General features: G+C 38.2%; 1 protein-coding gene across 12 annotated transcripts in view; it reads right to left on the reverse strand.

The window, feature by feature from the left end:
* Positions 1–27,770, reverse strand: part of LOC132400854 (regulating synaptic membrane exocytosis protein 1-like) — a 554,853-nt gene that overhangs the window by 197,607 nt on the left and 329,476 nt on the right. For all 12 annotated transcript variants that reach the window (XM_059982306.1, XM_059982314.1, XM_059982312.1 and 9 more), the window contains 5 exons: positions 24,891–24,937; positions 15,862–15,974; positions 11,892–12,022; positions 2,446–2,617; positions 925–1,078 (listed from right to left, as the gene is read on the reverse strand). In XM_059982306.1, coding sequence (XP_059838289.1) covers positions 925–1,078; positions 2,446–2,617; positions 11,892–12,022; positions 15,862–15,974; positions 24,891–24,937 — 617 coding nt within the window. The remainder of the gene's footprint in view (positions 1–924; positions 1,079–2,445; positions 2,618–11,891; positions 12,023–15,861; positions 15,975–24,890; positions 24,938–27,770) is intronic.

Genomic DNA, 27,770 nt, shown 5'->3' on the forward strand with positions numbered 1-27,770 from the left:
CTGTCTCCCATCTTCAAGCTGCCGCTCAACAATGCTGCTTATCATATGGAATCTATTTCCACAAGTGTTGGCAAATCTTAAACCTTCTTGTCCAACATTCAGTACTAGATGAGCAAATAATTCCCCTTTCCATATTCTGTAAATATTAAAGCCATCACAAAATCCATGGCAACTCTTTAAAATTGAATAAGACAGCCTGCTCACAATGGAGTTATCACCAAAATCTCTCAGCTTCACCTTTGTGCACCACAAGGTGGCAGTTCATAAGCTACAGAAAAAAAATTCACCATGTCTTTGTTGTGTTTTGAACAATGGTCTCAAGCTCTTCTGGCTGATTTCCCAACTCCTATCTCTGTAAACACAAATTCATCGAAACCCTATCTGTCCAATTCACATTAGGTTCCTTCAGTCCTTGCATACTGTTATATATTGATTCCTGATTAAGCAATACCTAACTTTCACAAACTTGTTTTTATTCAAATAATTAATCTCCCTCAGCCTTAAAATACACTGAAATATCTGTTCTCCTCTCATTCTGACCTTATATTCTGAACTCCATCATCTGTGCCCTCACTTTCAGTTACTGAAGGTATAACCTCTGAAATACCCTTTATTTGCCTCTCTGACACTCTTACCTCTTCCAAGATGCTCTTTAAAACTTACTTTTTCTTTCTGATCAAGCGTCTGATGTACTCTCCTAGTGTCCCTTCATGGGAACTGGTATAACTTCATGCCGAAATACATTCCTGTAAATCACCTTGGGATATTTTACTAAAATTAAATCAAAATGCAAGTTGAAATTGCTCTTCTCATTTCAATTAACATTTAACCAAGTTAATCAAATATTTTTGACATTTAATATTTACGTTAGAATGTTTGAGGTTTCCTGGATTCTCAAAGGGATTATATTAATCAATCACCTACTTTGTAGCCTTTTACTGGGACTTTCCCCATGGACATGCCTCCGTGGCATGTAGGGTGATGGCTGGGGCAGAGGTAGTGAAGATACGTCATGTGTCTGAAGTTTATACCAGTGTGGTTCATCATCCAGCAAAGCCGTCTCCAGCTCTATAAGGATCTGAAAAAAGTGCAACAATGTCATTTGTAGCAGTTAGCCAACCAAAAGGTTGTAGGGAAATTTCTGACAGAGAACTGGATAAAGAATGAATTCAGAAGGGGATGTAGATGATTATAAACTTAAGTGACAGATAGAGAAAGCCTTTTAGCAGGGAAATAGGGAATTACATAAATATCAGGGCAAGGAAATTACCCAATGAATTAATTATTGGAAGCATGTCACCATGCTACCTTGTGAAAACACCAAGCTCACTGTCCCTTTAAGTATTGAGTACTGTGATTCTAAAATAAAGTACCTGGTTTATTATTAAAATGGACACTATTATAGAGCAAGTACTTTCTGTCCAATAACCTTAATTAGCATTACGCATGAATTTTTGTCATTGTAAATGGTGAGGCCAGATTTTTCTATTAATTTCTATAATGTCAATGGTTATAAGGTAATTTCAGATTATAGTCTTTGAAGAGAGATCTTCTGAGAGCTCATGTTGAACTTCTTCACCTTCTCATATAAAACACATATCATCAGCTGTTCATGAGGACCTTGTACCATTTTTTCATATTAAAATATTACAACTCATATCTTAATTTAAACATCACTGGAATGGTGGCTGCCATTTAGTGAGACTGTCCTTTTGACCACCATTTGGTAAACTGCTTTATGAACTGGTTTTTGTTTAGGGATAGTTTGATTGGTGCAATTGAAAGTCAACATAATACAGTCAGAGATCGTTTCCAGACAAGAAGCAGTTATGAATTGTTTATTTGATTAGGAGAAATGGCAGATTTGTGGAAAGAAATGCCCTATGACCTGAAGTAATCTCAGCCCAGTGTTTGGCTGACCAGGCTGAATTGTTGACGAAGGGAGAACAATAAAGTGGCATGAGACAGAAGTCCAGTTGGGCCCGATCCAATAAGAACCTTACACAAACCACTCAAATAAGCCTGAGCCAAATAAAACAAAACAGTCTGTTCTGATTTAAAAAAAAGCATAAGAACAGAGGATTTTAGGCGTAGAAATACTGAAAACTCCATAGACCAACTATTGTGGAAGTTGATGACTTCACATTGAAACATGGAATAACACTGGAATCAAGAGGAATGCCTGCCCAGTGCAAACTCCTGTTCCCAAGAACTTCACCTTCTTGTCTTTGACTATTTAGGGATTGTCAGCTAAACTTAGTGGGTGTGTGCACAGATATTTAGTCTTGTATGCTTGATTTGAACTGAACTGAACATGTTGTTAACTGAACCAATAAAGGTTAATACAGATTCTCTTTGTGCCTAACCAATCACTATTGACATGGATAGAAAAAAGGACTGCTTTAATAATAATAAACCCAGATTTAAAGTATTCGTGTATTTTACCTCTCCAAGAAATCCACTTTCTTCTTCTTGCACTCGGGGCTGATCCCACAATGTGATCTCTAACATTCGTTCTCGAAAGTCTCTTCGATGTACATGAGAATAGATAAATGTTTGGTTCCATTTTGGCTCTAAGCTTCTCTTGACTGTTTTGGTCCTCCTCTTACTCTTGTCACTGCCAGTTAAAATACACAGCTCAATTTCAGTTGCTAACCAATATCAAATAACCAAGTTCAAAATACAAACCCAAGTCAAGACAAGTTCTGCATTTTCAAAATGAATTAATTAAAGAGCTCTGAATTAAAAAAAAGTTCTGAAAAGCCATAAATTATGTATATATGTATATATTTATTTAGAGATACAGGCCCTTCTGGACTGATGGGCTGCACCATTGCAGAGGCCCACCTATTTAACTCTAACCTAATCACAGGACAATGTACAATGACCAATTAACCTGCTAAATGGTACATCTTTGGGCTGCGGTAAGAAACTGGAGCACTAGGAGGAAACCCATGTGGTCACGGGAAGAATGTACAAGTTCTTTAGAGATGGCAGCAGAAACAAACTCCGAATTCTGAAGCCCTGACTATAATAGCATTACACTAAAAGCTACACTACAGATATTTGCTGATGATATTGACCTATATCTGGCAAATACAATGTCAGCAAAGCCAGTGATACGGCGTCACTACAGCATGACACTCTCAGTATCCACAGGATTTCAGCACGTGCAGCCTGTTACAGGAATCCTGAGGATACTGTGCATAATTCAGCATTCCTCCATAGTCCATGCTGCTCACCAGAATCAGCAACTGAAATACCAAAAACATCAGATAGTTATAAACCAAAAAGATATCTTGGAAAGTTAATGCTTGGTAGAATATGCAATTGGCATACTGTTAATGAACAATAAATAAAACAATTCTAAAAAATCTCACTTTTTGCTTGTTTAATTTCTTCACACAAATATTTCAACATTAGACAAAATATTCTAAAGTTAATTTACAGAATCTACTAACATAAATCACAGTAGCAGTTCCAGTATATCAAGATCCAACTAATGATCATTTGATTCTTTTTATCAATAAAACTTGGAGAACAAAACACTCAATTCTTCACTGTACAATTACCTTTCCATTCAAAATTTAGTTGCCCCAGGAGATAACATGAATTACTTTAATAATGCTCTTTGATGATTTAATCAGACATAGGAGAAACTACTATCTCATTTTTTTAAAAAAAGATTTAACTCTGTCTTTGAGGGATTCAGATCTGATAGTTCATTGGGTTGAAATACAATTGCAAGATTTCAACATTGAACACCAAGTAGTAGAATAGATTAGAATCTTTTGTCACTACATGTAGTATTTATTATTTTCTATCCTAACATTGTACTGACTGTACATATCAACTGGCTACAAAATAAGAAAATGTATCTACTTCATTATTAGATATCAAGGAAACATAATTTTAACCCACCTGGCTGTCAACATGTTAATATTTGGAAACACAGAATACCTCCAATCTGTTGCAGTTTCCAGCTCATTAAGGCTATCATCACAGGTCTCACCAAAGCTAGGATTTATGATACATGCCTGTCAGGTAGCCAGAGACCAAACCTAGTTGTATCTCAGATGGGATTCTTTACATTGAGACTTGGAATCAGAGTCATACAGCAGAGAAAATGGCCCTTCAGCCCACCTTTCACATGCTGATCATCAAGTACCAATCTGTACTAAACTTATTTGTCAGTACTTGATCAATTACTCATATGCCTTGGAGGTTATTTGATCATCTAGATACTTTAAATGTTGTGAGAATGCCTACTTCTGTCACTATTTGCAGACACAAATCACATTCTGATTGGGAAAAAATATCTTCCTCAGATCCACTCGAGACCACTTACCCTAAACTAGGGGTTCCCAACTTGGTGTCCATGGACCCCTTGCTTAATGGTATTGGTCCCTGGCTTAATAGAAGTTGGGAATTGCTGCGCTAAACCCATGTCCTCTATTTTATGCACTTCAGTGATGGGGAACCATTTACTATTGTCTTCTGCTCTTCCTCGATTTTGTACAACATTTTTCAGATTTCTACTTCAGCCCTCTCTGCTCCAATCAAATCAATGCAGCCTATTCCAGTGGTTCCTTATAATTTAAACTCAGTATTCCAGGAATTTCAAATTCAAACAATGGTATCTAGTCTACAGTCCCATTGATGAAGACAGTGCCCAATACACACACAGACCAAGGAGGCCAGCAAGTACTTGACATTAAGGCATACCCTCACAAACGGTCTTGAAACCTATGATGTGCATATACAGTATCTTCTCCAGAAGAATTCCCAATGATGCAGAAACTGAAACCCTGCCCCCACACCACTTCCGCAGCCAGTCATTCATCTGTACTATCATCTTATTCCTGTCCTGACTGACACATGGCATTGGGAGTAATCCAGAAATTACTATCTTGGAGATCCAGCACTTCAACCTCTTCCCTAACTCCATACACTCACTGCACAGAACATCTTGCTCCTTTCTACCTAGGTCACAGGTGTCAACGTGCACCACAACCTTTGACTACTCATCCTCCCTCTTGAGAATCTCTGCAGCTGTTCTGGGACACTGTGGACCCTAGCACCTGGGAGGCAACACACCAACCTGTCGTTGTTATTGTGGCCACAGAATCTCTTGTCCGTCACTCTAACGAATGAGTCTCTTATCACTATCACTCTGCCTAACCTTACTTTCTCTTCTGAGCCTCAGAGAAGGTCACAGTGCCATTGACCTAACTCCTGTTAACCCACCACCCCACAGCAATTTCCAAAGGGGTATACTCATTGCTGAGGGGAATGGCTATGAGATACTCTGCACTAACTGCTTACTCCCTTTATGTGTCCTGGTGATCACCTACCTACTATCTGAGGCCTACACTCAGGGTGTGACCACCTCAGAAAAAGTCTCATCTATCAGGTTTTCAGCCTCCTGGGTGGTCCTGAGTACATCCAGCTCCAGCTCCAGTCCCTTGGCCTTGTCAGTCAGGAGCTGCAGTTGATTGCAACTTCTGCAGATGTAGTCATCAGGGAGACTGTCAGGTACCTCAAATTCCCACATCTCACAGGATAAACACTCCACTGCCTGAATTATCATCCTGCCTATATTTGCTATAACTCTAACTTCTGAAGCTTAAGTTCTAGCCTCTGCCTGTTCTTTACTAAACCTGTTGAGTCAAACCCTGACCATTTTAACACTGTCCACTCCAACAATGGCCAGTCCATTTACACCTCGCTTCTTTTTATTGGCCTCTGCCAAGTGCCTAAGAGATCGTTCTGATTGCAGCCTGCTGTAATTTCTGTAAGGCCGAGAATTCTGTTTATACCTCATGCTGCTTCATCAACAAATGATTTTTCATAATGAATGTAGCCCGTAGAAAGTCCTAACAGGCCCCAGTCGCTTTTTCAACCTGGTCCATGAAGTCACAAGGAACTGTTTCTAACTCACTTTGCAATATCCCACTGCATAGACAAGCTCTGACAGGCCTGAGTCACTTTTTAAACCTCGAGTGCAAAGTCCGCAAGGAACCGTCTCCAACTCACTTGCGATCTTCTACTGCACAAACAAATCCTAACAGGCTCCAGTCATTTTTTAGATTTGTCGCCTTAATTCAACAAGGAACTGTCACAAACTCACTCTGCAATCTCCCTTTGTGCAGACTTGTAACACATTTAAGTTACATTTATCAATTTCCCCACACCCATTCTTGTATCTCTGTCACAAAAAGCTGTCAACAATCATTTAATCTTATGTGCAATTTCATCCTCTTTAAATTTGAAGAACTAGAGTTTAATGAAGAAGTTTCCATGTTGTATAACTCTATGATTTTAAGTCTGCTTTAGAGCTGCTGCCTCATGGATAGAAATGTGCCAAGATCTTGCGATCAGCAAATGGGATTTAAAAAGATGTCTGATGAGTGGTGTTAATACAGTGGGCTGAGAGATGTTCTTCCGTGCTGTGTGACTATCACTATGTGCAAGGTATCTGAATCTTCTAGACTCTGATAAGTCAAAATGCTGAAACCTAGAGTTGCAAAATTTTTGAGGTACACTTCTTTACAATATACACAACTTACACACAATCAATGTGGAGCAAAATGAATTATGATACCAATGCAGTTCAATTTACAATCCTAAAGAAAGTAAACAAATTTACATTTATCCATTCAGTGGCCACTTTATTATGACAGGAGTGAAACCTGGTGTGTTCTTCTGACGCTAATGCCAAGCCACTTCAGAGATGCTCTTTTACACACCACTATTGTAATATGTGGTTGTTTCAGTTACTGTCACCTTGATGTCAGCTTGAACCAGTCTGGACATTCTCCTCTGTCCTCCCTCATTAACAAAGTGCTTTCAGTCATATTTCAACTGCCACTCTGTCAACTCCAGATTCTGGAGATTACAGTGCATGAAAATCCCAGAAGATCAGCAGCTTCTGAGATACTCAAACCTCACCATCTGGCACCAGCAATCATGTAACAGTTAAAGTTACTAAGATCGAATTTCTTCCCTATTTTACTATTTGGTCTGAACAACAAATGAACCTCTAGACTATGTCTTTGTGCTTTTGTACTGTAACCTCCTCACCAGGTTCATATGCAAACTTGGCTTATTAGCTGGCTTTGCTAACAGCCATGTGACTCAGTGATGAGAAGACCACCGTTCATAAACAATATATGTCCCAGGTTGGTATGATTTGGGGTTCAACCAAACGGGAACACTGTGATCAATGGAAAAGAATACAGTCGACGATTTGGACTGAAACCCTTAGGCAGGACTACACAAAACATCAACTGTACTCTCTTCCTGTCTGGCCTGCTGAGTTCTTCCCAGCATTTAGTGCATGTTGCTTGGATTTCCAGCATCTGCAGATGTTCTCTTGTTTGGGAATGTTGTGATGTTCCGATTACAGATTGAACACCAGAGCTTCTTATCTCTAGTTTTTTATCACTATAACATTCTACCAGCAGGACACACTGCTTCTGCAGAAACTGTTAATATGAAACATCAATAAGACAGCAGTAGAAATCTTAAGCAGGGCATTACAGTACTTTGAGTTGGTGTCACATGATTGGCTGACTAGATATTTGCATTTACAAGCAGGTGTACAGACGTTTCTCATAAAGTGGCCACCGAGTGTATATTCCATGGAATATTACAGGCAATAAAGCACATCTGAGAGTAATCATCATTGCAATATAGGAAATGCACCTGATAAATGGTGTGCTGCAAGTTCCCAAAATAAAAATGTACCCAAATAAGTCAATTGTATAAACATTAATTGAAGATAGAAATCCAAGAAATCCCTTGCCCTTCTTTGAAGTGATGCTGTGGGTGCTGGAAGAGCAGGCAGAAACTCGTTTTAATGTCTCATCAAAGGATGGCAGTTTGATAGAACAGCATTCCATTAGTATTGCACCAGGATCATTCTATTCATTTCCTTGGAGTGGTTCCTAAGAGTCATACAGCATGCAAACAGGCTCTTTGACCCAATTCACCCATGCTGACCAAAATACCCATCCAAGTTAGTCTTATTTGTCTGTGCTTGGCCTGTAACCTTCCTATTCATACGTGTCCAAACATATATGAAAAGTTGTTATGCCTGTTTTCTCTGACAACTCATTCCATATATGTATCACCCTCTGAGTGAAAAAGTTGTCCCAAGTTCCTATAAATCTTTTCCCTCTCATTTTTTATATCTATGTCCTCTAGTTCTTGATCCCCAAATACTGGGGAATAAAAATTTGAGTGTATTCACCCGATCTACACCTCTCATGATTATATACACCTCTATAAGATCATCTCTCAGTCTCCAATGCTACAAGTCCCAGCCTGTCTGACCTCTCCCTAAACTTCTGTCCCTCAAGTCTGACAACAACTTTGTAAATTTTTCCTGCACATTTTCCAGTTTAATAACAGGGTGATTAAAACTGAACACAAAACTTCAATTGCAGCCTCACCACCATCTTTTATAATCATAACAGGATCTCCCAGCTTTCAAACTCAATTTTATTCCTGCATCCCCAAAACACGTCTATTTATTAACTCTTGTAAACTGCCTTTTAAGTAAGTGCTAAGAAAAAATCAAAAGAGGAGTTGAACACATGAGAGAATCGATGCACATTGGCTGTCTGTGGTGGAAGGAATGCACATTCAAGTAGTTGATGCCAAATTGTGAATAGTATTGAACATTGCAATTGGAAGCCAACATTGACACTTCTGATCAAATAATAGAAGGAAGGTGATTGATGTAGTTGCTGAAGATAGTTGGGCCAGCATAGTACCCCAAGGAATTTTGGCAGAATTAGAAATGAATCGTGGCCCATCCCATCCCCTCTGAAATAGCTGGCCAAGCCACTCAGGTGCACTTCAACTGTCAGAAGACATAATAAAAAATGGATTGACCATCAGGTATTGACTAGGCATCAAATTCGAGCAACCACAACAGTATATATCTTTGCGTGAGGTATGACTTCAACCATTGGAGTATGTTTCCTTTGATACCCATTTACCTTTATTTTAGCAGGATAATCTGAGGCCACACTTTGCCAGAGGTCAAAGGCAGTCACTCTCCAGTAATGCCAAGTGAGCAAATGGAATATACTCTCTGAGAAAGTAGTGAAAATAAAGTTGTTCGCAGCATTTATGAAATGACTAAATATTGCCCATGCATAGAAGGCTATAAAAATGGGATTAATTATGCAATTGTCCACAATGTCCTCAATTTCATCATGGATACGGTAGTCTTTATGACCTGTTCATGTATGACTATGACTCTGAAGGTTCTGCTTGACTTATTGTCCACCTCCCTGATTTTCTTCATTAAAAAGGTTATTGTTATTTTTCCTAGGTAATTTTCCCCCAGATTGTGTCTGTGCATCTGACCCCAAAATATCTGATAATAGGAACAATTTTTCTCTGCAAATCTGCCACAACTTGTCAATATTGATTGAGAGAGATGAATGAAGATTCTAATTTTAATATGAAAGCAGTGAAAACAGTTGAAGATTAAAGAGCAAGAAAAATGAAGGAAATCATCTCTGTAATGAATAATAACTCAGGAGGCTGTGAGATAACAATGGGAGCTTGATATAAACACGTATTCCTTTTGAACACAGAACACACGTGATGCCAACTGCTATTAAAATGACAACAAACATGTTAAAATCAACTTTCTTCAACTATCATAGAGTCAATTCCTTTATTTTATGAAAATGTATTCTGTGTGACACAAAAAATGGCTGAGTACTTCTGATTTCTTCAAAATGGAATTCTGTTTGAATTTGTTAGTTGAATCCATTTTGAAAGCATCAAAGGATTTATGTAAATATTATATTAAAATGAGTTATAATGATTTTGCTCAGCTGCAATTTTGAAAAGAATATTAAGTTTTGTCTTGTAAATTCCAGAGTTGAGTGAGAATGGATGTTATGTGGTGCAATACTGCCATCTATTGCTTAGGATTGACAACAAAATCCACCAATGCCTCCACAACCTTCACCTGAGATGCGTTTTATATTAACCCTTCAATCTTGACATCAACCTCATTGTCTATTGAGTAGCAGTGATTTCCATCTCTTTGTATGCATCAGAGATGTAGATAACTACTTTTAAGCACTGGTGAGGTCTGACCAATGCTATCCTTGGAAAATCTTGCGGAGTTCCAGGTACACCAATGTCAATATCCTATTCAAGGCTCACAGATCTGGCATCAAGACTCCAAAGCCATGTACTCTTCTCCGATCTTTACACTGCAAGAAGTTTCCCAAAGGACAGAGATAGTGCTCCTGAGAAAATGTATCATCTTCATTGACTCATGGGATTCACTGTCTTATCTGCTTAAACTGGCAAAGAAACATTCAAGAAGGGATTAAGCACCTCGTGGCTCTCGGGTGGAAGCATGGAGAGGTGAAGCATAAGCTGCTAAAAGGAGTATGCAGGAACCCTATCAAGCCATCTATCTACTTCCTCAAACTCTATCTGTCCCTCCTGTGACAGCATCTGCAGGTCTGGTGTAGGATCTTAAAACCTATAGAAGTAAGATGAAGGAAATTTTCCTCAAAGGAGATTACATATCCCATAGTTAGCTAGATATGCAAAGGGTGCATGCAAAGATTTCATGATAGCATTCTTTTGCCAATATTAATAAAACCAATACATTCATTTATCACTGGCACATACATCTTTCTAATTTAGATTAATCTATTTACTTTAAAAAATGTATCCTACAAAGTTCTGAGCTTATCAAGGCTGTGGATCTGGCTTGGAAATTGTGAACCCTGTTCTGGTTTCTGTATTAACCTGGTTGCCAGAGAGAATTAACTTGGCCAATAGGAAATGAACAGTGGCAATTTGAACAGGAACAGCACCAATACCCTTTTCTGGCCCAACCATGGAGATACCCTGGGCAATAAAGTACACAAGTGTTTCTACCATCTCAGAAGGCTAAAAAAATTTGGCACCTCACAATTTTTTAAGATGCACCACAGATAGCATCCTATCTGAAAGAATCACAGCTTTATATGACAGCTGGTCGCCTGAGAATAAGAAACTGAAGAGAATTGTGGATACAGTTCAGCACATCATGAAAAACAGCCTCACCTCAATGGATTTTGTCTACACCTCTTGCTAACTTGGTAAGGTAGCCAGCATAATCAAAAATTTCAAGCATCCTGGACATTTTCTCTTCTTCCTCATCCTATTTGGCAGAAGATACTAAAACCTGAAAGCATGAACCACCAGGCTACAGGACAACTTCTATCCCACTGAATGGTTCCATTCTATGGTAGGAAGACTCTTGACCTCATAATCTACGTTGTCATAGCCTTGCACCTTATTGTCTACCTGTACAGCTTTTTCTCTGTAATATATCATACTGTGCATTTTGTTATTGCTTTTTCATGCTTTTCTCTTGTATTACCTCAATGTACTGATGTGATGAAATGAACTGTATGGATGACATGCAAAACAAAATTTTTCATTCTATCTTGATGCATGTGATAATAATAGCAATTACAATTTAATGGCTAGCATTATTCAAAAATCTTTATGTCCTTCATAGATCTGACCCTCAATGTGTATATGCAATTTCTGCTCAATCCAGGATTTCGTAAACTTTATTCCATGTAAAGTTACAAAGCAATTTGTGACAATCTAATGGGAAACAAAATCCACTGTGATAACTCATTGAAGTTTTCAATCCTTTTGATCTAGCAGGATGGATAAGGGCATTTAAACATGAGAGTCAATGTTTACAAAACAGCTAGACAATTGACTTTTCTTCTAATGAAAGCGAAGAACTAGAGATGTAACAACACTATGCCTAACACATAGCACAAATGTATGCGCAGCTAAAATTCAAACACAAAAGTTAAAAATTGATTCTCAATCTTCACCTTCGATCTGGAAGGAAGTACATTTTTACATAAGGATTCCTGGGCCGGCCATCCCCGCGGGAAGGAAGCTCTGTGGCTTGTAACACATTAACTATCAGCTGGTGGCCTACTTTATCATACCAGAGTTTCACCTGTGAAAACAATGCATTTTATGAAGTCTATGCATCATGTGGAAACCTCATTGTTTAAGAAAAATTACATAGGAAAATATTAGACTTTCAGTACATCTTATATTCTTGCAGTGTCAATAATGCAGGCACTAAGATATTAGTTGCCATTCTTTCAAATTTTATTCTTGCTAGATTATTAATTATTTTTAATAGTTGTCCAGTTGCAGGTTTTTCAAGATGTAAGGATCCATGCATCCCTATTTACTTGAGTAGAAATGTCAATTCCAAATCATTTTCTATTAACAGGATTTGCAAATTACCTGATATTAGTATATTATCTGGGCTCCGTTAATTAATCATGATCAGCCATCAAATGGCTACATCTTGACATTAAGCTGTGGGGCACTAGCCTAGGATGGCTTCAGATACTTGTATAGAATGGCATACAAACAGATTTTAATTTGACAAAGGATCTGCTATGTCCTATGAGGGTCACATTTTTTCTCCTCTTCCTCTCTAAGGTGTTGCCTCTTTTTGAGGTACCAACCATTTGCAGCAATATCACCCTAAATGGGTGATTTTCATCTCTAAGCCAGTTTGGTAATTATTAGTGCATTTTAAAATCTAATTTCCAGTTCTGGTTTCCTCTTACTGACCTATGGAGAGACTATTTTAAGTGGTGAGCTTTCATCAGAACTTTCCATTTACAATGAAGGACCAACAACCTGCTGCTTTAATTGTTTTTTTTTCTCTCTCTACAGATGCTGCCTAATCTGCTGAGTTTTTTTTTTATAGCAATTTCTGTTTTGATTTAAAAGTTTTAGCAGCTCTTTTTGCATTCAGACCATGGAGAGACTTTCTAACCCTGCTAAAGAGACAGAACTCTGGAGCTGAACCTTCTGCTGATCCATTGACTTCATAATCTACTGGAGAAGAAAAATATTATAAACTTTTACCTGAACTGTGACTGAACTCAAACCAACCAGAATTCAGATCAAAGAGCTTTTGTTAATGGCAAATAAGTTGCAGACTAGAATATGTTGAATCAGCAGGTGCTGTCTAGTTAGAGGCTTAAAACACCAAACATCTTGATTTAAAAAGGGAAGATGTAGTACCCAATATATGATACATTGTGGACAAACCAGTCCATTCATTTGAAGAATTATTGCAAAGGAGAGCTACAGGTTAACCAATTTACATGTTTTTAAAAATGATTTATTTGCTTGAAAGTATGCTTTAATTTGTAATTATGTTTAATATTAACATTTAATAGCTTTTGAATGTTGATGTTTACCCAGCTTTGACCAGAATTTTATCAGCTGCTTTAAGGGTTTATTTTGGCCCCCAATGTAATAATATTTGAAAAAAAATGAAGTGTGAAGAACCTAGTTATTTTGGATTTGATAGCTTTGGGCATTCAGATGAACCAAATTCAGAAAAGTTCCAGAAAAGGACGAGTCTCAGTTTATTGCCTATGTCAAAAGTAAATGTGGGCAGCTCACCAGAAGCATCATGTTCCATCTTGATTATTCTCCATTATGCTGTCTCTTTATTCTACTGCCTTAACTTGGCCTGCTCTTTCTATTGCTTTGTGTATGTGTGTGTTTGGATGTATGTGCGCCTGTGGTTGTGTGAGTTGTTTGTATGTGTTTCTGGATCTGGACCAACTCCTTTTACTTTTGTAACTTTGTAAATTATTTTTCTCCCCAAACCCTGCTTGTAGGACAGGAGGACAAAACCATCTACGGAAAATTTGGATAAGGAAAATAACAAATCAGTCATGAAAGCATAAAAAAATCAAAAAATAAAATCAAATCATAAAGAAAATTAACGGCCTTACTAACAAAACAAAGAGAAAAGTTAGAGGAAAGGACCATCAAAGAATCAGCAAGTTAAACTCTCAGCCAATCACATGGAAATACTATCGGATTCCTCAATACCCGAAGCCTGGACTGACACCTTGCCCTACTGTCCTGTTTATTATTTATTGTAATGCCTGCACTGTTTTTGTGCACTTTATGTAGTCCAGTGTAGCTTTCTCTGTGTTTTTTTTTATTATGTAGTTTGGTCTAGTTTTTTTGTACTGTGTCATGTAACACCATGGTCCTGAAAAACGTTGTCTCATTTTTACTATGCACTGTACCAGCAGTTATGGTCGAAATGACAATAAAAGTTGACTTGACTTGACTTGAAATGGACAATGTATGAAACAATTACTTAATGACCAGCAAGTTCGTTAGTGGATGTCTGGTTCACTAAATTGTGACAACGGAAACTAAAACACTTTCCTTCTCCATTTTGTTCTGACTCAATGCTTGCTGCAAGATCCACCACTGGATATTAGTGCATTATACAATGCATTGAATGGGAAACAAGCTCAACAAATCCCAAGTAAACTTAGGCTTTTTTTCTCCTTTCACCACTGCTCCGTGAGAAAGTGAAATAACCCTTAGTTATAATCCTGTGCAGAAATATTTCTGATTTAAGTCACAGATTTGCCAGATAACCAAAATCTCTGCAATATCATGGTTGTCTCATTTTTTAACTGCATTGCATTTGTGGTTTCTAAATGACAATAAACTGAATCTGAATCTGAATTCCATGACACAGTCAACTTATACCTTTGCCTGGAAGAGTGAGAAGGCTTGCTCTGAATTTATTTTCCTGAGTTGTACTTATTTACTGATTTAGAGATACAGCAGGGAACAGCTCTTCTGGCCCAATGAGCCACGCAACCTAGCAGCACACCAATTTAACACAAGCCTAATCACAGGACAATTTACAATGATGAATTAACCTATTAACCAGCACTCAAAGGAAACTCAAATGGTCACAGGGAGAAACTCCTTACAGACAGTGGCAGAATTTAACTTTAAACTCTTGATACTCTGAGCTGGTTATCGTGTTACGCTAACCACTACGTTACTGTTGCACCCAGTTGGAATGGAAATGGATTAAGAATGAAAATGTAGGTAAGTGAGTAAATTACACAGGCATTGTGAATTTCCATGGAAATGTACTGAGCAAGTGGGGAGTGCTGTGGGTTAACTTCTGTAATCCTTCTGTACTTTTCATTTTTTATTGAACAATATTAACACAAATAGCATTCAACATTATCAAAACAAAGGTAAAATCAACATGCAGTAACAACTTCCCAACCATTGGCCACTTATCTATTGAATCTTTGATCCAATTAGGTTATTTATTTGTTATTCAATGAATGTGTTGTTTTCTTAGAAGCTCACATGGTAATGTTCCATCTTCAAACTATTTCCCTTTTTGCTCTCGTTTCAAGACAAGATCCCAGCTATGTACTAGTTTATTCTTTGAAATTACATTATTCCATATTATTCTAAATACTAAATAGACCAATAAACTGAGGAAGTTCAATATTGCATTTTCGTATGCTTGTACATGGATGAATAGTCATCCACAATTACATCTAATTTTATAAAGATAGCCAACATCGACATCTATTTTCCTAGGATTTTAGCAACCATCCACTCCGCTGATTTGGGTTATCTGTTTCAGTAAATAACTTAATATTGATCACACATATTAACCAAATACTGAAGAAAATAAATTAGAAAATTGTTAACTAGATTTCTTTTGTTTAGGCATTAGGTGAAAAGAAAACAGAATCAAAATCAAAAAATTATGAGTCTTCAATTGGGGCCAGTTGTATGTTCCACTCAAGTGACTACTATCTAATGACAAGGTGGTAAAGCTTTTCCTCACGTTTAACAGTTTCATTTGTCAAAGCTTAACTTTTTATATAATTCATACTCATATTTTAAATATTATTTAAAACTATTAAAACTAATTCTCAATGTGTGTGTTACTTCTATTGTTTTACTCACTGAAAGCTGTCCAGGTAGGACCTGAGGGGCATCTTTCAAAGCTCCTGGGCTGGTTGGAGAAATGACTGAAATACAGGGGCGCTCCATCTTCTGTGATTCAAAGGAACTTGAACCTGGTAAGATAACATTTACTCAAAATGCTTCTATTTATGCAGAAGCTTGGCATACCTTATTTATTATAATACAAATGCAAATATAAATGTCTAATACCCATCAAAAATCACACAACACAGAAGCAGGCCCACCAAATAGAGTCCCACACTAAATCAACATGGAAACAGGCCCTTTGGCAGTCATCTATGCCAACCAAGATGCCCATCTGAGCTGGTCCTGTATACCCATGTTTGGCCCATATCCCAAACAGATGACAGAAGTTTGTGTAGGAAAACACTTTGCATCTAGTAATCATAATGCCATTATGTTCAAAGTAAATATGGAAAAAAATACAGGTCTGATCTGCGGGTTGAAATTCTAAATCGGAGGAAGGCCAAATTTGATGATATGAGAAAGGATCTGGCAAATGTGGATTGACAAAGGTGTACTTAGTAAGTGGGAAGTCTTCAAAAATGAAATTTTGAGAGTACAAAGCTTGTAGGTGCCTGTAAGAAAAAAGGTAAAGACAATATGGTTTTCAAGAGATATTGAAGCCCTGATCAAGCAGAAAAAGGAGGTGCATACCAGCTACAGGCAGATAAGAACAAATATAGTCTTTGTGGAGTATAAGAAATACAAGAGAACAAAGAAAGAAATTAGGAGCGCTGTAAGAAGGCATGAGGTTGCCCTAGCAGACAAAGGAGAATCTAAATGGATTCAACACATATGTTAAGAGCAAAAGGATTCCAAGGACAAAATTGGTCCTCTGGAAGATCAGAATTGTAATCCACGTGATGAGCCAAAAGAGATGGGGGGGAAGATCTTGAATGATTTTTTTCTATCTGTATTTACTTGGGAGACAGACACAGAGTCTATAGAAGTGAGGAAAATCAGCAGTGAGGTCGTGGACCATGTACAGATTTCAGAGCAGGCAGTGTTTGCAGTCTTGAGACAAATTAGAGTGGATAAATCTCTAGGGCCTAACAAGGTGTTCCCTTGGACTATGTGGGAGGCAAGTGTAGAAATTGCATGACATTAAAATCATACTGGCCTCTAACCATTAATCTCATGATACAACTGCTTCTACTCCTTCACCTCTGCATACACTGCACCTCTACCCCTTCAGCACAGGATGTACCAGCTTCTACCTTTCACCTCAGAATATACTGGGCCTATATCTTTTTACCTCAGGATACAATGGTTCCCTACTCCTTCACCTCAGCATACACTGGATCCTACACTTCACCACAGGATCTACCAGTTTCTACCCCTTCACTTCAGGATACACTGGGCTTCTACAGCCTAACCTAGGGTGGGGGTATGGGTTGAGATTGCAAAGGGAGCTGAAAAAAGCATGTGATAAGGGTAATGACACAATCGTAATGGGGGACTTCAAAATGCAAGGGGAATGGGAAATCAGGTAGGTGTCGGATCACAAGGGTGAATTTGTTGAATGCCTATGGGAAGCCTTTTTAGAGCAGCTTGTGCTTGAGACTACTCGGGGAAGGCTATCTTAGATTGATAGTTGTATAATAATCCAGATTTCATGTTATGGAACTTAGTATAAAGGAGCCCTTAGGAGGGAGTGATCACAATATGATTGAATTCATACTGCGATTTGAGAGGGAGAAGCATTTCACATGTATCAGTTTCACCGTGGAATAAAGGGAATTACAGAAGCAAGTTAGGGGAGCTTGCTCAGGTGGATTAGAGAAGGGTACTGCTGGGGACAATGACAGAGCACAGATGGCGGAAGCTTCTGGGAATAATTCACAAGGCGCAGGATAGATATGTCCCACAGAAGAAGAAATTCTCAAATGGCAGGGCTCGGCAGCTGTGGCTGAGAAGGGAAGTTAAGGACTGCATTAAACCTAAGGAAAGGGCATATAAGGTAGCAACAATGAATGGTAAGTTAGATGATTGGGAAGCTTTTAAAATCCAACAAAAGGCAACTAAGAAAGCTGAAATATGAGGACTGACTAGCCAATAATATAAAGCAGGATACTAAAAGTTTTTTCAGTTATATAAACAGTAAAAAGGTGAGAGTTGATATTGGACCACTGGAAAATGATTTAGTAATGGAGGACAAAGAAACGGCAGATGAACTTAATGGGTACTTTGCATCAGTCTTCACTGTGGAAGACACTAGCAATGTGCTAGAGGTCCATGAATGTCAGGGTGCAGGAGTGAGTCCCACTGCTAATACAAAGGAAAAAGTGCTAAGTAAACTCAAAGATAAGTCACATGGACCAGATGGACTACATCCCAGAGTCCTGGGAGAGGTTATTGAAAAGATAACAGATGCATTGGTCGTGATCTTTCAAGAATGATTTGATTCTGGCATGTTCCAAGAGGACTGGAAGATTGCAAGTGTTACTCCACTCTTTAAGCAGGGTGGAAGGCGAAAGAAAGGAAATTATAGGCCAGTTAGCCTAACCTCAGTGGTTGGGAAAATGTTAGAGTCTATTATTAAGGATAAGTTTTTGGGGTACTTGGAGGCTATTGATAAAATAAGTCTAAGTCATCATTGTTTCTGTAAAGGGAAATCTTGCCCGAGGACAAATCTGTTAAGAGTTCTTTGAGGAAGTAACAAGCTGGGTGGACAAAGGAGAGGCAGTGGATGTCAGAAGGCATTTAATAAGGTGCTGCACATGAGGCTTCTTAACAAGACTAAATCCTGCAGCATTACAGGAAAGATACCAGTATGTTTAGGGGAATGATTGACAGGCAGGAAGCAGCGAGTGTGAATAAAGGGGCCTTTTCTGGTTGGCTGCCAGAGACCAGTGGTATTTCTCAAGTGTCGGTATTGGGACCGTTGCTTTTCACATTGTTTTTTCAATGATTTAGATAATGGAATTGATGGCTTTGTGGCAAAGTTGGTGGATTATACGAAGATAGGTGGAGGGGTAGGTAGTGCTCAGGAAGCAATGTGATTGTAGCAGGACTAGCAACCCAGAATGGGCAAAAAAGTGGCAAGTGGAATACAGTCCTGGGAAATGTATGATAATGCATTTTGGTAAAAGGGACAATAGTGTGGACTATTATTTAAATAGGGAGAAGGGTCAAATGTCAGAGGTGCAAAGGGATTTAGGAACCCTCATGCAAGACTCCTAGAAGGTTAGTTTATAGGCTGTGCCTGCGGTTATGTGTGCAAATACAATGTTAGCATTTACTTCAAGGGGAATAGAATATAATGTAATGAGATACTGCTGAAGCTTCATAAGAGACTAGTCAGGTTGCACTTGGAGTATTGTCAACAGTTTTGGACCCCATATCTCAGAAAGGATGTGTTATTATTGGAGAGAGTCCCGAGGAGGTTCACAAGGATGATTCTGGAACGAAGGGGTTAACATATGAGCAGTGTTTGGCAGCTTTGGGCCTGTACTCACTGGAATTTAGAAGAATGTGGGGGATTTCATTGAAACCTACCTAATGTTGAAAGGACTAGATAGGGTGGATGTGGAGAGGATGTTTCCTCTGGTGGGGGTATTCAGAACTTGAGAGCACAGCCTCAAAATTCAGCGGCAATCTTTTAGAACAGAGGGAAGGAAGAATTTTTTTAGCCACAGAGTAGTGAATCTGTAGAATGCTCTGCCACAGACTATCCTCAGAATATAATGAACCTCTACTCCTTCGCCTCATGATACACAGGGTCCTTATCCCTTCACCACACGATGTACTGACTTCTACCCCTTCACCTTCACTGTTAGGAAGTTTATAGATAACATCAAAATTAGTGGTTAGTGGACAGTAAAGATTATCTAAGGTTACAACAAGACCTAGATCAGCTGGGAAAGTGGGCCAAGAAATATCAGATGTAATTTAATCCAGAGTAATTGCAAAGTTAATCCAGAGCAAGGCATACCCAAGCGTATAGCAGGGCTCTGGAGACTGAGTTACAGAATTCCCTGAAAGAGGCGACACAGGTAGACAAGGTGTTGAAGGAGTTATTGGGCACACTTAAGTTCATTGGTCAGGACACTAAATATTACATTAGGTTAGAACTGTACAAAACATCAACGAGACTATACTGCACTATTGTGTGTATTTCCAGTTACCATACTTTAGGTAGGATGTCATTAAGCTGCAATGGGTGCCAAACAGTTATGCAATGATGTTGCTGGAACTAGAGGGTTAAGTTATAAGGAGAGATGATAGGTTGTTTCACCTGAGTGTAAGAGATAACTTTATGAAGGTCTATGAAATCATTGAAGGCATAGATAAGGAGAATGGCTATAATTGTTTTTCCCAGGGTAGGGAGTCTAAAATTAGAGGACACAGGTTTAAGATATGAGAAGAAAGACTTAAAAGAACCTGAAAGGCAAGCCTTTCCACACAGAGGGTAGTGGGCATGTGGAATGAGCTGGCAGATAAGTGGTAGAGAAAGGTACAAATTAAACATTTAAAAGACATTAAGACAGGTACATGGATATGACCAAATACAGGTCAAGTAACTAAATCAAGTAAGTACTTTAGTTGGCACAGATTCATCTTAGGAATCAAGACAGCCCAAATGCCACAAGCACCTGCAAAATTGTAGTACAGCATTCCAGGGCCAGTTCATGCCAGTGGCAAGAGAAGCTCCATTTGAAACTGCTAGTATTCAGCTTTTGAGAATGAAGTTAGTCTAAGGTTTTGCACATGTGATATGCCAACAATAATGATTTCCTGACAGATTTGGAGTGCTTAATCTGTTAGTCTAGTCTACTGATGGACTCCACATAAGGATTGAAGGGATAAGGATTACGAAGAAGGCAAAATACATCATTAAAATTAATTTGCTGCAACAGTAGTATTGATTCTCTTGACAGGTTTTATTTTTTCATTTAAAATGTTTTTCTTCTCAAACTATTAACTTCTTTCTTTCTCAAATTGATTGAAATTAATGACAATTTCCAAATGCTGGTTGTTAGAGGAAATTCAGGGATGGGGCCTCGGCATTCAGTCATCTGCAATCCAGTTGCTGACTTTATCTCATAATTAGATCCCACATCCATTATAGATTACCACCTACACTGGCAGAATGTGGGCTGCAGCTCCAGAATAGGGATGGATATGGGCTGCATATTCATGTGTCTAAGAGTCTCTTAAAAGCCTCCAACATCACCCCTGGCAGTGCATTTCAGGCACTCACCGCTCTTTGTGTAAGAAAAACTTGCCCTGGGTGCATTTCCTTTGAACTTTCTCCTTCTCACCATTAAGATATACATTCTATTTTTAGATATTTTGACCCTGGGGAAAAGATAGCAGCTGTCTACCCTATTTCTGACTCAGAATTTTATAAACTTCTATCAGGTCTCCCTTCAGCCTAAGACCTCAGAGAAAACAATCTTAATTTGTCCAGTCCCTCTTTATAACACATGCCATCTAATCCAGGCAGCTTCCTGGAAAACTTCTGAACCCTCTCCATAGCTTTCATGTTATTTCTATAATAGACAATAGTTTTCAAAATCTTATGTCACTACAGCTATACCATCCCAGAATGGTCTGTATCCAGCTGTATTGCTCATTCTGCAGCTCCCACTCAAATTGTCTTAGGTTTTGTGGCCCCGGGACAGCAGTATGGAAGAAGGCATTGGATAATCAGCGACTTTATAATGGAGAAGCTGTGTCCAGGCAGGATTCCTGACACAATATGTTGACAGCCTAACTAGAGAAAAGGCTATATTGGATCTAATACTAAGCAATGGACCTGGTGGGTAAGCATTTTGGAAACAGTGACCACAACTCCCTGATCTTTATCATAGTCTTGGACAGAGATAAAAGCAAATGGTGTGGAAAAATATTTAATTGGAGGATGGTGAATTATTGGGCTGAAACTTGGTGGCATAAAGTGTAAACAGATGTACCCAGGGAAATGTACAATGTTGGAACATGTCAGCATTAAGAAAAAGGATGTGCTGGAACTTTCGAAAAACATTAGGGTAGATATGTCCCTGGGGTCAGATCACTATGAGAAGTGTTGCAACTTTTGCAATGATCTTTGCATCCTCACTAGCTGTAAGAAAGGCAATAGGGATAATCCTGGGAAATGTAGACTAGTGAGTCTTAAGTCAGTGGGGGGCAAACTATTGGTCACAATTGTTAGAGAGGATTTACGGGTATTTGGAGAAGCTAAGTGATAGTCTGTATGGTTTTGTAAGGAACAGATTGTGCCTTACAAGCCTGAATGAATTCTTTGGGGAAGTGACAAAATAAATTGATGAAGTTATAGCAGTGGATGTGGTGTATATGATTTTAGTAAGGCATTTGACAAGGTTCCCCATGGTAGATTCATTCAGAAAGTCAGAAGGCATGGGATTCAAGGAAACTTGGACACTTGTTCTCTGTAATTTTTATAAATGACTTGGGTAGGGAAGTGGAAAGATGGGTTAGTAAGTTTGCAGATCACACAAAGGTTGGTGATGTTGAGAATAATGTAGAAGGCTGTCATGGTTTATTATAGGATATTTTAATTGGTCAGCTCATTATAGGAAGGATATGGAAGCTTTAAAGAGGGTGCAAAGGAGATTTACCAGGATAATACATAATTTTCTCTCTGATTTCTCAGTCTATTTCTGTCTCAGCTGTTCTACTTGGTTTAAGATGTTACATAACCAACAATGAAATATAGAGCAACAGTTCCATTTTGGAGCATGCTGGATAGTAAAAATAGTCCTTAAATTAATCATAGACCATAGTAAAGAACAGTACAGGAACAGGCCCATCATTCCACCATATCTGCTCTGACTATGATGCTAATATCGATAATCCCTTTTACCTATACATGATCTGTATCCCTATATCACTCACTTGGTCATGTACCTGCCTTGAAATGTCTCTCAAATGTTACTATCATATCTGTTTTCCACCACCTCCCTCAGAAGTATGTTCTTGGCACCCATCACTCTGTATAAAATATTTCCATTCTCACCCTAAATCTATGCTCTCGAGTATTTGATATTTCTACCATTGGAAAAAAATTCTGACTACCCTATTCATACACTTATCATTTTATACACTCTATAAGATCACTCCTTAGCCTCTGATGCTCCAGAGGAAACAGTGTTAAGTTCATCTAATCTCTTCTTATAGTTCATACTTTCTAATCCAAGCAACCTCTGCTGCATCCTCTCCAAAGCCTCTAAGAAAACTCATTCAATGTTGTAAAAAACAGTAGCAAGGGTTGGACATTTTTTAGAAACAAGCAAATAATGATAAAAAAAAATCATAAAGGCAGTGAAGAAGAGTAAATTAGCAAACAATGTAAATCAGACAGGCATACAACAAGTAAGTTATTCTAATTAATTCTTTTGGATTGGAGTCCACAATAGAAAACACTAAACACATTCCAACTATAATCGATTACAAGGAAGTATAAGGAAGGAGAGGAGAACCTAAAGCAATTCCTATCATGACTGAAGAATTCAAGCAACATTCATGAGGTAAAGGCCAATAACTTCCCTGGACCCGATGACCAGAATGTCAGCTTCTAAAGGAACTGGCTGTAAAGATGCCTTGATTATAAACCACCAAAAATTCCCAAATGCTGGAAAAGTTCCAGGAGAATGGAAAACAAATGTAACACCACTATTAAAAAGAGTTAAAAAGAATGCAGAGAAGTGTAGGCATGTGACCCCAATATCTGCCACTGGGAAAATGCTGGAATCTATTATTAATGATGTAATAGCAGTACATTTAGAAAATCAAAATTCTACCAAGCATGGCCAGCATATTCTTAGAAACAAAAATAGTGTTTCACTAATTTGCTAAAATTGAGGATGTAAAGAATGAGGCAAATAATGGCGAACCAGTAGATTATGTGTAATTAAATTGCCAGAAAGGATTAAATAGGTTTACTGCACCTGAATTTAGGATTAATTTAATGGCATGGATAAAGAACAGGTAGCTAACAGAAAACAGTGAGTTGGAATTGAATGCCACAAGGAACTTTGTTACGGACCTCTACAAATAAATATATATCAATAACTACGATCAATTATACTATAGTCAGATTTGCTGATAAGATAAATGGTTAGCAGGTTTGAGAAGCACACAAAGAGTTGGAAAAGATATGTACATAGGTTAAGCAACTGAGCAAGAAATAGATAAGTGGAATATAAAGCAGGGAAAACTTACGAAGGAAGAATGAAAAAGTAAATGATTACTGAAAAGGAGATAATAAAATGATGCAGTACAAATGCAGGAAATTCAAAATATTAGCATATGAGCAGAGCAACTAATTTGAAATGCAAGTGGAATGTCGCAAGAAATAAAGAATTTCAATTCTGCTTCTATATCTTATGGCAAGGACATTTTGAAGCAACTTTACAGGTGCTCATAAGGCTCCACTTGGACTATTGCAAATAGTTTTTGTCCCCTTGTTAAAGGAAAGATGTGTTTGTCCTGCAGGGAGTGCATGGAAAGTTCACAGGTTTATGAAGGGATCAATGTATATGAGAGATTGGACCAACACTTACTGGTATTTAGAAGAATATTGCAACATATAAGATTCTGAGGGAGCCTGACATGGTAAATGATGAGTGAATGCTTCCCCATTGAGGAAATCTAGAATTAGCGATATGATTTCAAAGTAACGGGTCACCTATTTTACACAGAGATAAAAAGTAATTCCTTCTCGCAAAGGATTGTGAAATTTTAGAATTCTCTACCCCAGTGAGCTGTGGAGGTGGAGAAATTGCACTGTGTACATTCAGTGTGGAGAATGGCAGAACTACGTGAGTTGAATATAACGGGGAAAATACAGAAAATGGGGATAAGCCATAATCTAATTGAATGGACAAGAAGCCCAGGGCCGACCATCTCCTGCTTCCCAAGTTCCCGGTTTGATGGACAGTACAGGAAATGATTCTCTTTAGTTCAGAATAATACAATGAATGAAATATCAAAACTCATTTTCAAGAGCCAAATCCCTCTCTTTCTCAAAAGATACTTACTGGATTCCAAAGGGGGATGGGAACTCTCCGGAATTCTAGGTATATCACTATGGACAGAAAAAGCAACAACATTTCGAAATGTGATATTTTCAGCAAAAATAGATAATTATCAACAGGGTTAAGTACAAACAAGTTAATAAATTTATTGCATTTTTTTCAAAATATCTTCTCTGAAAATAGTCAATGGGACTAAGATAATGAAAAGGACTTTGATGCAAACACAGTTCAGTCATTCTAAATGCCAAGTCTCTACCCATTTAAGAAAAATTGCAATAAATTTCACCAGAAAGAATTTAGTTTAATACAGCTTCTTCTAAATAATCAAGCCAAAAATAAATCCCTGTTAAATGTTAAGAAGTGATTGCCACTTTGACATCACTTTAGTTTTATTACTTCTGTCACATGTGTTTGAAAACACCTTCTGCCTTCCCTCAGTGATTCCAGAATGTTCATGTTTGGAAGAAATCTACAATGAGAAGTGAAATCATTCTAAAATGAATGGCAAGCAGGACAGACAATTTCTTGAAAAAATAATTCTCATCTTACTTTTGACTGTCCTGCTGAATGCACTAAAGGCACGTAGGAGTAAATTCTGTTCTTCACTAGGTTGGATTCACATGGAGGTCTACAGACATTATATCAGTGTTTTCATGAAGCTGAGCTTGTATGCCATGGCTCCCAATGATTCTGTCTTCAGAACTGAGATGTAGCTTACACCAATTAAATAGGTAGGCTACTGGTTATGGGCTTTCAGTATGAATTGTCTGCTTAACAGTCTTTCCAAGGAGAAATTAACTGTGATATCATATTTATTGCTTGTACATGAGGCAGAGTCTACCGGTCAAAACTTCCTGCCACTGAGCCACAGACCTCTATTTTTTTTTCAAAATTACAGATCCAGCTATGTCAATCTGCTGCAGAGTGCTAGCCTAATCCTTGATGTCAAGGGCATGATGTAGAAAAAGCCTTACATATTTATCAGTTGTTTGAACAGGCTAAAAAAAAAGTACTGCCCATAAAGCATCACCAATGCAACCGTCTAAACATGTCTCAATATTTAAAAAAATAAACAAGAAAATTGAAGAATAGTTCCAAAATTTAAAAAAAATTTGGATGATGTTCAATTAAATTAAACAATATTGATTACCAAATATTATATCCCTTCTGGCCTCACTTCTCTATTCATGTGAATGGAGATGCTGTTTCTGCTCCACATCCATACTAGGTAACTGAGGCAAGTTAACTGAGACTCTGACTCCACTCAACAAAACTGGAAATCAAACATCAGACTGCATGTGGAGAGATCACTGGCAAAGAATTCTTGTGACTTTGGGACCCGAGGAGAAATGCTGGTAGCTTCTCAGCAAATGGCTGGAATTCACCGAGAAAATCCAGCTCAGCAACACACACAAAATGCTGGAGGAACTCAGCAGTTCAGGCAGCATCTATGGAGGGAAATGAACAGTTGACATTTCAGGCTAATGGTTCTGATGAAGAGTATTGGCCTGAAATGTCAAATTGTTCATATCTCTGCATAGATGTTGCCTGACCTGCTGAGTTCCTCCAGCATTTTGTGTGTTTTACTCCAGATCTCCAGCATCAACAGTCCCTCTTGTGTGGACCGAATAAGCAGCCTGATACAATTAAGTAAATCATATTACAGATACTGGACAGCAGGGCAGGCAGCACATTTTGCAGCAGGTTGTCTGAACCAGTGTCCTCAAACACTGACATATAATTTGCCATTCCAGCAATCATTCATAAAAATGCTTACTGTGATAATTCTATTCAATACACTGGTAGATTCTATATAAGGGCTAAATGCAGTTAATCCCCATCATAGAAGGATCCAATTTAATACATGTTAAAAAGGCAGAAGGTACTCGAGATACTCAGCAGGTTGAGCAGCATCTGTAAAGAAAGAAAGAGTCCTAAACATTGACTCCTGCTTTTTTGTTCATAAATGCTGCCTGACTTGCTGAGTGCTTCCAGTATTTCAAATTCCGAACACTTGTGATTTTTTTCTACTTCTTGATACCTTTCGTTAAAATATAATTTTTGTTACATTTCATCTTTATGTAAGACTTATGTATATATATCATGATACCACAGTGATGCAAGTCTGCAACTGTGAACCATGACAGCAGAATTACAAACACAGAGTCAGTGACCATAAGAAGATGGTTTAAAACTAATTTTTTGCAGCAGATAAGATGACATGGTTTTATCACTCCTGATGAAGGGCTCATAGAAACATAGAAAATAAGTGCGGGAGTAGGCCATTCAGCCCTTCGAGCCTACACCACCATTCAGTATGATCATGGCTGATCATCCAACTTCAGAACCCTGTACCTGCTTTCTCTCCATACCCCCTGATCCCTTTAGCCACAAGGGCCATATCTAACTTCCTCTTAAATATAGCCAATGAACCAGCCTCAACTGTTTCCTGCGGCAGAAAATTCCACAGATTCACCACTCTCTGTGTGAAGAAGTTTTTCCTCATCTAAAAGGCTTCCCCTTTATCCTTAAACGAGACCCCTCGTTTTGGACTTCCCCAACATTGGAAACAATTTTCCTGCATCTAGCCTGTCCAATCCCTTTAGAATTTTATACGTTTCAATAAGATCCCCCCTCAATCTTCTAAATTCCAGTGAGTATAAGCCTAGTCGATCCAGTCTTTCTTCATATGAAAGTCCTGCCATCCCAGGAATCAATCTGATGAACCTTCTTTGTATTCCCTCTATGGCAAGAATGTCTTTCGTCAGATTAGGGGACCAAAACCGCACACAATACTCTAGGTGCGGTTTCATCAAGGCCTTGTACAACTGCAGTAGAACCTCCTTGCTCCTGTATTCAAATCCTTTTGCTATGAATGCCAAC

The sequence above is a fragment of the Hypanus sabinus genome, chromosome 10 (genome assembly GCF_030144855.1).
Source record: "Hypanus sabinus isolate sHypSab1 chromosome 10, sHypSab1.hap1, whole genome shotgun sequence".
NCBI lineage: Eukaryota > Metazoa > Chordata > Chondrichthyes > Myliobatiformes > Dasyatidae > Hypanus > Hypanus sabinus.